Genomic DNA, 12526 nt, shown 5'->3' with positions numbered 1-12526 from the left:
CTGGAGCAGAGCCACAGTGATCTTTGGGTTCTTCTATACCTCTCTCACCAAGGCTCTCCTCTCCCGATTGCTCAGTTTGGGCGGACGGCCAGTGTCTGAATACTTACGGCTGTGTGATATTTTAGTTTTTTCTTTTTTTTTTTATAAATCTGCAAAAAATTCAACAATGATGTTTTTTTTCTGTCAATATGGGGTGCTGTGTGTACATTAATGAGGAACAAAATGAACTTAAATGATTTTAGCAAATGGCTGCAAAATTTTAAGAGGGTCTGAATACTTTCCGTACCCACTGCACCAAAATGGGAAAAAGACCACTGGGCACAAATCTGTAGAAACACATTCTCAATGACAAAAAACAGTCATTTACAGATAATCCAGTTCCAAGTACTCCATAGATCACAATTTTCATCCATACCTTATCGGAATAAGGTACCAGGAAATATAAGCATTGTCATTGAAAATGTTGCATGCAAACAAGTGTTAAAAAGTCATCCACCTTTTTGAAAAGGTATAAACTAGCGAGGCATGACGGCTAACAATTGAGACCCACTACCTTAATGTGACCACCCACCCAGGACACACCTGTTTTGGTCTAACATCTTCTAATATTTCTGTGTAAATTATGTTGTGCTTCTTTATGATTCCAAAGTGTCTTAATGTTTTTTATTGATTTATTTTTGTGTGTGTGTGCTTGCAAGTACTTGACCATGAGCTACACTTCTTTGTTTTCGATCTTTAGACCCGGATCCAAAGCTTGATGAACACAATGGCCGCCATGGGCAATATAGAGGTAGGCCAAAACCTGTTTTTGTTTTCCTCTAGAGCTCTAGTTTTTAACTCTTTCAATGCCAGCCATCTTCAGAAAATACACCCCCCCGAGAGAATTTTGACTGATCTTTAAAGGCCCACAAAATTTTGCTTTCTGTAAACATGAGATTACAAAAAGTTTGTTTCTACCTTTTCTGTTTTTTATTAATTTTGGAACAGAAAACAGAGAAAACCAGCTTTTTGTAAAATGATCTCTTTTTGCACAACAGTGACTTTTTTTTTTCTTCCAGTGACAGCTCAAACATCTGAACAGTGCTTTCCTTCTATAAAACACCAACAACAATGAAAAAGTGCTTTTGGTGGCAACATCATAAATTTAAATTCAACTGTGTGACATTTTTACTATTGACAAACTATTGGCACGCTATTTACTGTTACGTGTTCCTTTGGGGGCGGCACGGTGGGCGACTGGTTAGCACAGCTGCCTCACAGTTCCGAGGACCAGGTTTCAAATCCCGGCCCTGCCTGTGTGAAGTTTGCATGTTCTCCCCATGCCTGTGTGGGTTTTCTCCGGGTACTCCGGTTTCCTCCTCCCACATCCCAAAAACATGCGTGGTAGTTGGATTGAAGAATCTAAATTGCCCGTAGGTGTGAATGTGAATGCGAATGGTTGTTTGTTTATATGTGCAATTGGCTGGCGACCATTTCAGGGTGTACCCCGCCTGTCGCCCGAAGATAGCTGGGATAGGCACCAGGACGCCCGCGACCCTAGTGAGGATGAGCGGTACAGAAAATGGATTGGATGGAGGTTTCTCTAGGTGTGTGTGTGGGAGTTTTTGATTGCAAAATAATGTATTTACAGTCACGCCCATAAGGCGCACGTAAGTCTTACATTTTCTCCAAAATGGACAGGGCGCCTTATAATGCGACGCGCCGAGTTCCAAAATCTGTAAATGTTGTTGTGTGACTTTGATGAGCGGTCCGCTTGATTGACTGGGAGCATTTCCTGCCGACACGCTGCTTATATAGAGGAAAGGCGGATGTGAGTGAGGACAGCGTGCGGATGTTAAAGGGGGAAGGGTGCACGTGAAAGAGGACGCTAAGGGCATGCCCCCAGTAGGTTTGTAGCGCCGGTATGTGCATTGTGCAAAACAACATCGGTTTGGCTAAGGACCCCCGAAAATGGCACCTACGAAGAGACACGCTTACGAAGCACAGTTTAAACTGCAAGCTATCAGTTACGCGGAGGAACATGGGACTTGAGCAGCCGCGAGAGAATTCAAGATCAACGAATCCACGGTTCGCAAGTGGCGGAAGCAGGAAAACGAGCTTCGCCGAGTCAAGACGACGAAGCTGAGTTTCCGCGGAAACAAGGCGAGGTGGCCCGAGTTGGAAGACCAACTCGGGCAATGGATTAATGAGCAAAGAACAGCCTGGAGAAGCGTCTCTACAGTCACCATTCGACTGAGGGCAATAACGCTTGCAGAAGAAATGAAAATCGAACATTTACAAGGAGGTCCGTCTTGGTGTTTTCGTTTTATGAAACGGCGCCATATATCCATCTATCGCTGGGCGAGTTACGCCACCATATGTGAATGGATTGTGGATGCCTGGGCTAAGGTATCTGCTTTGACTGTTGTCCGAGCTTTCGCGAAAGCCAGCATCATTGCTGAACAGACTCCCAGCAACGAGACTGACTCCGACAACGACGAGAGGGAACCCGGCGTGTTTGATGGAGAACTTGCCCAGCTGTTCATTTCAGATACAGAAGATGAGGACTTTGATGGATTTGTGGATGAGGATTGATCAAAAAATAATGAGTACATTGTTAAATACTTCAATAAAGTACAACCGAACTCAGTTTTGCTCCCGCTGTCTTTTTAACAACATACGCTAGCGTTCGTTTTAGCGTGCATGCATGCTACCGTATGTTTTAAGCTAGGGTAGGTTTTACCATGCCTGCGCCCAATAATACGGTGCGCCTTATGTGTGTGTTAAATGCAGAAATAGACCACGTAACTGAGACTGCGCCTTTTAATACGCCTTATGGTCGTGAAAATATGGTACTTTCGTTTATTCATCTTCCGTTCCGCTTCTCCTCACAAGGGTCGCGGGCGTGCCGGAGCCTATCCCAGCTATCATCGGGCAGGAGGCGGGGTACACCCTGAACTGGTCGCCAGCCAATCGCAGGGCACATACAAACAAACAACCATTCACACTCCCATTCACACCTACGGGAAATTTAGTCTCCAATTCATGAATGTTTTTGGGATGTGGGAGGAAACCGGAGTGCCCAGAGAAAACCCACGCAGGCACGGGGAGAACAGGCAAAGTGACAGTTTCTTTTCAATGGAGGAGAGTTCTTGAATATGGACTTTGGGTGAGCTGAGTAGTAGATCAACCGCGCTAGTCGACGAATTAGCTTTAACGGGTTGCTACAGTCGCCATGGGACCCGGGGAACTAAGTCACTGCACAGCTCAAGTTCCTATATAGTGGGGGACGGGCGACTTCAGCCGGATGCCCAAGTGCATAAGTGGGTCTTGTTTTAGCCACCCCCCCCCCCCCCCCCCCCCCCAAAAAAAAATCAGGAAAACCTAAATTTTGAAAAACAGTTCCAGACTACTTTATTTATTGAGCACTTTAAAAGTCAATGGTAGCTGTAACAAAGTGGTGTACATAATAATAATAATAATAATAATACAAATAATAATAAATGATCTTTATTCATTGAATTTTACAACAAGAGCGCCGTTCACATTGCCATTTAGCAACAGTTTTGTTCTTGTTTGCATTGTTATAGTTATGGGTTTTTGACAAGCAGATATCTTTCAGGGCCAACTGACAGCAAGTGCGGTGGGGTATATTGTGGGACAACAGTCCGAGGAGATCAAACTGATTGCGTCCGAGTATGCTGATAAGGTGGGTACATGTCATCAATATACACAGTATACATTGAATATTTGTATGGATGGTACTATTCCTGTGATATGGACAAAGTCTTACATTACGACAGGTCATTTTATTACCCGATAACGATATACAGTATATCAAGATATATTTTTCCTTACATTTACATGAAATGAATGGCAATTTTCTCCTGTCTTTTTTTTTATTTATAAAACGCAGTTGTTCTTTTTCTTTTTTACATAAAATGCATTCAAATGAATAAAAGATGAATACAGGAAGTCCTCGATTTACGAACGAGTTCCGTTCCTACGATGGCGACGTAACACGATTTCCGTGTAAGTCGGATTTCACCCTTGAAAGTCGAAATTTACGGCGAAATACGTCTGTTACGGGTATTGTCCCACATGATTGTGACAGCAAGCTCAGTGTGTGTGGGCGTGTGCGTCGATGTGTGAGTGAGACGGGACTGCGAAGGAGGAAGGAGTGCACGCCGGTGCGAGTGTGTACAGTGGCAAGTGTAGCGACGGCGACCGGGGAAGAGTAGCGATTAGCGGAGGACCCGTTGACGTTGAACGCGCAGAGGAGCTAATAAAGCCATTAAAGCAGCAAACCGGTGCCTTTTATTGTTGCCGCCACCCAGCTCAGCTGTGCAACGAGAGAAGGGAGTTAACCCCTGCGTCTCCCGACCACGGTCCGGTGACCGTAGCGGGAAAGGTTAACGCTTCGTATAAAGAAACTCAAATGCATTAAAATAAAAATATAAGATGCTGTACTTACCATTACTACTGAGAGTGTGGAAAAAAGGAGGGTGAAAACTTACTTGCGTAACTCCTCATTTCTGTTCATTACAGCACGTGGAGGTATCAGAGGACTTTTCGGAGCGGTTTGGCACGCTTCACCAGCACCGCAGAGCTGTTGCTTCTCTGAACAAACAGATCCAGCAGAAGGTTAACCAATGTGGTGAGGTCAGTAGTTCACTTTACCTTTATCACGTGAGGCATTACTAGAATCTTAATTTCTAGCATCGATACAGAAGATTTGGTGACAATGTTGTAGAAACTAATTGGGATCTGGCATGTCTTTGAAGAGGTATGACAATTCAGTAATCACTCATTTATTGCGGGGGTTAGGTTCCGGACCATCCCCTGTATAGGTGAAATCCATGAAGTAGCATGAATGTACGTTTTTTATTCATCCATCCATCCATCCATCCATTTTCTTCCGCTTATCCGAGTTCGGGTCGCGGGGGCAGTAAATTTAGAAGGGAAGCCCAGACTTCCCTTTCCCCAGCCACTTCATTCAGTTCTTCCGGGGGGATCCCGAGGCGTTCCCAGTCCAGCCGGGAGACATAGTCTTTCCAGCGTGATCTGGGTCGTCCTGCCGGTGGAACGTGCCCGGAACACCTCACCAGGGAGCCGTCCAGAAGGCATCCTAATCAGATGCCCAAGCCACCTCACCTGGCTCCTGTCAGTGTGGAAATTGCAATTCTGAGGCCACCCAACCAGACCCCCTATATGCCTCAGCTGCGTCTAGAAGCGAGTCAGACTTACTGCCAGCCATGCGGACCAAACTCTGACATCGGTCATACAGGGACTCAACAGCCCAGGGGCTGCGGTACACTATACTCCCAAAGCACCCCCCACAGGACTCCCCCCAAGTTCAAACTTGAACTTGGTAATCCACAAGTTTTACTCACGTTGCCCTGATCAAGCTAGTCAGGCGGGTCGTTCCTTCCGATGCCTCAACAGGATGTCGAGGAAAAGAAGAACCACAAGAAGGAAAAAGGAAAAAATAGCGGGGGACCAAAGCACCAGGAGGAGATTGTATGCCACGCGTTCAGAGGGGAAATTGCGCACGTAAATTATTCCTGCCTGGACCAACTCGCTGGCGACTCAACTCATATGCTCGAAAAGCGTGCTTGAGGTATCATGCAGAGAGGCTATCTTTGGCCTTGGGAGTGTTTGAAGCTGCTGGGAAGGTTTTTGCTGGGCCGAGCCTGTGGGGCTCATCCACCCTCGTGGCGTGGGGGACAGGAGGGCCGCTTTGGCCCCAAGCCAAGGCCTTAACGTAGCAGGAAAACGAGAGAGAGAGGGAAGAGTTGCAGCTTTTTGTACCGTTGAGGGAGTTGACAAAAGACCAGCACGGGAGAATAGACCACACCTCTGATATTGAATTTCACCCTAAATTTGTCTGTGGGCTAAAACCCAGTGTATCTAAAATAAAATAAAATAATTCCCAGCTTTTGCGTTGTCTATACGTATATACCCTTTGTTGGCAATGACAGAGGTCAAACGTTTTCTGTAAATCTTCACAAGGTTTTCACACGCTGCTGCTGGTATTTTGGCCCATTCCTCCATGCAGATCTCCTCTAGAGCAGTGATGTTTTGGGGCTGTCGCTGGGCAACAGAGACTTTCAACTCGCTCCAAAGATTTTCTATAGGATTGAGATCTGGAGACTGCCCAGGCCACTCCAGGACCTTGAAATGCTTCTTACGAAGCCACTCCTTGGTTGCCCGGGCGGTGTGTTTGGGATCATTGTCATGCTGAAAGACCCAGCCATGTTTCATCTTCAATGCCCTTGCTGATGAAAGGAGGTTTTCACTCAAAATCTCATGATACATTGCCCTATTCATTCTTTCCTTTACACGGATCAGTTGTCCTGGTCCCTTTGCAGAAAAGCAGCCCCAAAGCATGTTGTGTCCACCCCCATGCTTCACAGTAGGTATGGTGTTCTTTGGATGCAACTCAGCATTCTTTCTCCTCCAAACACACAAGTTGAGTTTTTACCAAAAAGTTCTATTTTGGTTACATCTGACCATATGACATTATCCCAATCCTCTTCTGGATCATCCAAATGCTCTCTTGCAAACTTCAGACGCGCCTGGACATGTACTGGCTTAAGCAAGGGGACACGTCTGGCACTGCAGGATTTGAGTCCCTGGCGGCGTAGTGTGTTACTGATGGTATAAGTGGGCTGAGATATGAAAGTTTGGGCAGTCACAATTGAAGGTTTTTTTTGGCGTCTGTTTGTTTTTCCCGCAAAATGAGTCATTTTGATTGGCTCGCGAAGGTTCCGTGCGTGGTCATGTGACTGCCTTGTGTTGTCTGATTGGTGAATTGGAGTCAAATGACATTAGTATTGGTGCAACAGGCACCCGATGCGGATGTCGAAGAAGGAGTATTAAAATAGACGCGCACACGCAAGAATGGATAAATAAAAGTAGCGAACGGCATGTCGATCATTGTAACGGATTAATTATCGAACCTTCTTCACATAAATACTCAAGTAAAAGTAAAACGTACGGTGCATTTAAAGTACTCTGAAAAGTACAGTTTATCGAAAATGTTACTTGAGTAAATGTACCACATTACTACCCACCTCTGGTGTCATCTGTTCAATATGAATCTGGTAGGAGGTATCATTACATTATGCTCTAATATCACAATATCAGTGGCATGAAAAACATCGATACTATTGTCTCTCGTGATTTTTATTGATATGTTGACAAAGCTTTGGGCTGAGCAATAAAACAGCAAATAAGTGAATTCTCAGCATCATGCTCAAGTTTAAAAGAAAGAAGTTTTTCCCATTGTGGCCAATGATCAAATGTCGGCCGAACAGGCTTCAATGTCGGCTATATACTGTAAATATGAAGTGTAATCCACACCAAACATTATTTTCTTCTTCTTCTCTGGTTCACACAAGGTAATTGTGAGGGCTATGCAGTTCTTGCATAGCAACCATGGATTCTAAAGACAGCTGTTCCTCACTATATCGCAGTTCACTTATTCCATCGTAGATTATTTTTTTTAATTTTTTTTGAATGAACAGCTCGTGCAGTTACTCAGTCTCCGAAAGAGTAATCATCAGAATCAGAATCATCTTTATTTGCCAACTATGTCCAAAAAACACATAAGGAATGTGTCTCCGGTAGTTGGAGCCGCTCTAGTACGACAACAGACAGTCAATTGACAGAGAACACTTCTGAGACAGAAAGACATTGAGAAAAACAGTCACTGAGCAATAAGGGGTTGCAAGTTATCTGGTAATGCCGGTACTATTATTTATTTATGACAATTGTGCAAAACGATGCAGTCCTCTAGCACTTAGAGCAGTTGGAATGACTAATCTGGGCGCCGAGACTTCAAGGAGTGTATGCAGTTTAAAGTGACGAGTACTGCGATAATCTGGGACAATGTTGATTGTGCAAATGTTGCAGATACTCCTCAGTCAGTGTGCAAGTGGGGCAGATGCTACTCTGGCATGAGTGACCAGTATTGGTCAACAACAGATATGCAAACAGTGCAGCGTGGCGAGACTACTACAGTGAGTGCACGAGTAATATATAATTGGCCCGACAGAAATGTGACAACAAACTCAGACAAAAAAAATTAATTGGCAGCATGTTGCAACGAAATTGTAGGTTTGCTGTTTAAGAAGTTGATTGCATCGTTAGCTAATTGAATATAGTGTGGCACTAATGAATTGCACAAGTACAACTGAAGCTCTTTTAGCTTGCTGACGAAGCTTTAGTGAGCAACTTTCACATTTGGTGTGTCACCAGTTTACGTATATAATAGACAGTACAGTCGTGGCTAAAAACATTGAGACGTTTTAGCCATGAATATTTTTCTTTGTTGTTTTATTTTTTTTATTTTTTTAACTTCTTTTATTTTAATACATAATTTTTTGACTTGTTTCTAATTTATTTTCTGTTTTTTTTAAGTTATATTTAAAAGTTAGTTTTGATAATTAAATAACTACAAAGTTTTAAAATAAATGAATAATCGTGTTGATTAATCGTGATTTCAATAATATTCAAAACTAGAGCTGGGAGCAGCTATGAAGGGCCCTAGCACCCCTGCCCATGTTGGTGTACTGGCACATTGAGGTACTGGCACGTTGGGGTACTTGGACGTTGAGGTACTCTCAAGTTGGGGCACCGGCGCGTTGGGGTAGTGGCACATTGTGGATCAATTGAATAGAAATACGCACCGCACTTTTCAGATTGTAGTCTCATAAGACATTTTCATTCCAGTTTACAAATATGTGCGTCACAACACAACAGCGCTACGCACAGGATGTTGCCACAGGAGCAGATACGTTATGAAAAGCTTTTAGTAACTTTTCATCTTGAATATGTTTAGATGAGACACCCAAAGTTTGAAGTCGATCGGATAAAATCTGTTGGAGGAGTTTGTAAAAAGCCGGGCTTGATGTGTGTGCAACATCTCATGAGTTTTAGTGCATGTCTAGATCCTCAAAACAGCGTTGTTTTATTGGAGAACAGCACAGGGAACGGCATGTCGCCACAGCAACAGCGTTATATGAAATGCAAAGCTTCCGATAACTTTTATCTTGAACATATTTAAATGAGACACCCAAATGTGACATTATTGTTTGATTTTTGTTATTATTTCTCATTTGAGATAGGTTTTTTAAGAGAGAAATACACTCTTTATAATCAAATGCTGCAAACTTCTAAATGTAAATTGAATAGTAGAATGTGGTAAATGTAAGTACCTGTAAAATGAATGTTACGGGTAACCCTTCTGACAGAGAATGACTCACACCCCCTCCGCAGGGCTGCCTGACCCACGTTGAGAACCCGTGATATAAAGTGAAAATACCTGTACATGTGAACAAAAGCGAGAAAAAAAAAAAAAAAGTGCGGCCCTTGTTCAAAAAGTTGACCTAAATTTTAGCTGAGCAAAATCAATGTGATATTTGGATCCAGCACATCAAAATAGTCCTAATTCAGCTAAAAAATCTTGGAAAGTAAATTGTTTGTTGACCGCTATTATCAATATAAGGGAAATGATATGCCTGATTGTGTTGACTAATAGATATGGTCTCTGTCTTATTAGCTACAAGCCAAGCATACAGAAGTTAAGGAAGGTTGCGGCGAGGCCAAGATAAAACTGATTGAGGTAAGACATTACACAATTCAGTAATCACTCATTTATTGCAGGGGTTAGGTTCCGGACCATCCTCTGTATAGGTGAAATCCGTGAAGTAGCGTAAATGTACTGTTTTTTATTCTTCCATCCATCCATCCATCCATCCATTTTCTTCCGCTTATCCGAGGTCGGGTCACAGGGACAGCAGTTTAAGCAGGGAAGCCCAGATTTCCTCTTCACAGCCACTTTGTCCAGCTCTTCTGGGGGGACCCCAAAGTGTTCCCAGGGCAGCTGGGAGACATAGTCTCTCCAGCGCATCCTGGATCTTCAACGCAGCCTCCTCCCGTTGGGACATGCCTGTAACACCTTACCAGGGAGGCATCCGGGTGGGCATCCAAACCAGATTCCGGAATCACCTCATCTGTCTCCTCGATGCGGAGGAGCAGCAGCTCGCCTCTGAGCCTCTCCTGGATGACTGAGCTTCTCACCCTATCTCTAAGGGAGAGCCCAGACACCCTGCAGAGGAAACTCATTTCGGCCGCTTGTATCCGCAATCTTGTTCTTTCGTTCATGACACCCAGCTCGTGAAAAATAGGTGTGGGTAGGAACGTACATCGACCGGTAAAGAGAGAGCCTTTTCTTTTGGCTCAGAATCAGAATCATCTTTATTTGCCAAGTATGTCCAAAAACACAGTTTAATGTGACGAGTAGTGCGATAATCTGGGACAATGTTGAAGCTACTCTTTTTTGGAGGTGAACCTTCAGCCCAGTGTGAGGTTCTGAGCACTCTGGAGAAGGTTTTCATCCAGGATATCCCTGTAATTACCCGCATTCATCTTTTCCTCGAGTGCAACCAGTCCCTGCAGCTGAAAAACACCCCCACAGCATGGCATGATGCTGCCACCACCATGCTTCAATGTTGGGACTGTATTGGACAGGTGATGAGCAGTGTCTGGTTTTCTCCACACATGCCACTTAGAATTAAGGCCAATCATTTCTATCTTGATCTCATCAGACCAGAGAATCTTATTTCTCACCATCTTGGAGTCCTTCAGGTTTTTTTTTTTTTTTTTTTGTAACCTTGGCCAGATGTGTGCCTTGCCACAATTCTGTCTCCGAGCTCTTCAGGCAGTTCCTTTGACCTCATGATTCTCCTTTGCTCTGACATGCACTGTGAGCTGTAATGTCTTATATAGAAAGGGGTGTGGCTTTCCTCATCAAGTCCAAAAAAGTGAACTTAAATGATTTTAACAAATGGCTACAATATAACAAAGTGTGAAAAATTTCAGGGGGTCTGTATACTTTCCGAACCCAAATCTATATTTGAATCCCGGTCCTCAGAACTGTGAGGCAGATGTGATAACCAGTTGTCCACCGTGTGTTTGTGTGTATGTGTGTATATGCGTGTGTGTGCGTGTATATATTATATATATATATATTTTATTTATTTATTTTTTTTTAATTTTTTTTTTAAGTGATCCCATTTCCAGTTTGACCAATGTCACAAAATGGGTTTTGGTCCAACTTATGGTATTTATTGCATTTATATTGGGCTACAGACATTTTGCATTTTCTAGGTCACAGAGCAGTCGGACAGACTGATGAAGGAGCTGATGATTTTGGACGGCATGGAAGGGCAAGCTGACAGCAGGTAACTGATGAATGATGATGATGATGATGAGCTCAATTCTACTTTTCAATCTCCAGTACAATGCCTTGTTGTGTTTCTGCAAAACTGCATATTATTACAGTGAGATGAACTATGCATGTCAACATTCCACGTTGTCACTACTGATTTCGCTGATCATTTTAATCAGTCAGCTGTTGAATAAGGATCTTATCACTGAGCTCTTATGAACTCATATGAGTTCAAGTGCAACTTGGAAAACATGCAACAATTAAGAGCTTTTTCCAAAATCCCCTGTAAGAACACCATATTTATCAATCGAGGTGCAAAAGAATTACAGCCATGCAAGATGATAATCTTTTGCAAATGATCCAGTGTTTTTTAAAACAGAAATTGCTAAGTAAACATAACGCTATTACTATTATTACGAATGATATTTGTAGGGGTGGTCAGAAGTCGGTGTACAGATTGCAACTACTAATACAGTCCCCTCCAAAAGTATTGGAGCGACATGGTGAATTCCTTTGTTTTTGTTGTATACTGAAGACGTTTTGGGTTTCAAATCAAAAGATGAATATGAGACAAAAGTTCATAATTCCAGCTTTCATTTCATGGTATTTACATCTCGATGTGTTAAACAACTCAGGACAGAGCACCTTTTGTTTGAAGCCACCAACTTTTCAAGTGAGCGAAAGTATTGAAACAGACATTATTCAATTAATTTAAAGTGAGTAACATTTAATACTTAGTGGCATAACCCTTCCTTGCAATAACTGCATCAATCCGGCCACCCATTGACGTTACCAGACTGTTGTGTTCTTCATTTGAAATGCTTTTCCAGGCCTTTACTGCAGCTTCTTTCAGTTTTTGTTTGTTTCTGGGGCTTGCCGTTCCAATACTTTTGGAGGGCACTGTATGAAATAAGATTATCACTAAATGGCCTTTTTCATAGGACAGCAACAATATGTACAATTGTTTGTAATCCCTTTTAATACACGTGGACAAAACTGTTGGTAGCCCTATGTTAATGAAAGAAAACCCCAAAATGATCAATAAAATAACTTAAAACTGACAACAGTAACTTTTAAAATATATATATTTATATTACATAATTTACAAATTAAAATCAGCCGTGGTTTTATTTTGTTATCCAAAAGAATTATCTTAAGAAATAAACAATTAAAGGACTTTTCTCATGCTGTGAGCATTGACATTTATTCCATAGTTCTGGACTGAAATTGTTAAATAAGTAGTTGCTTTTGGAAGGCCCCTTTTTCAGCATGTCCCCATGTCTTGGTATGATATCAGTGGCAGAGGTGGAG

At 42.7% G+C, this 12526-nt stretch overlaps 1 protein-coding gene across 3 annotated transcripts in view; it reads left to right on the top strand.

Annotated features, from left to right (window-relative positions):
- Positions 1-12526, top strand: part of ccdc93 (coiled-coil domain containing 93) — a 66758-nt gene that overhangs the window by 20486 nt on the left and 33746 nt on the right. For all 3 annotated transcript variants that reach the window (XR_009791033.1, XR_009791032.1, XM_061791677.1), the window contains exons 10-14: positions 740-790; positions 3602-3688; positions 4528-4641; positions 9545-9607; positions 11155-11228. Coding sequence is in view for 1 of the 3 variants with exons in the window: in XM_061791677.1 (XP_061647661.1) it covers positions 740-790; positions 3602-3688; positions 4528-4641; positions 9545-9607; positions 11155-11228 (389 nt within the window). In the remaining 2 variants the exon portion in view is untranslated. The remainder of the gene's footprint in view (positions 1-739; positions 791-3601; positions 3689-4527; positions 4642-9544; positions 9608-11154; positions 11229-12526) is intronic.

The sequence above is a fragment of the Phyllopteryx taeniolatus genome, chromosome 12 (genome assembly GCF_024500385.1).
Source record: "Phyllopteryx taeniolatus isolate TA_2022b chromosome 12, UOR_Ptae_1.2, whole genome shotgun sequence".
NCBI lineage: Eukaryota > Metazoa > Chordata > Actinopteri > Syngnathiformes > Syngnathidae > Phyllopteryx > Phyllopteryx taeniolatus.
Note: the sequence above shows the minus strand (reverse complement) of the source record. Positions and strands in the feature narration are given on the sequence as shown.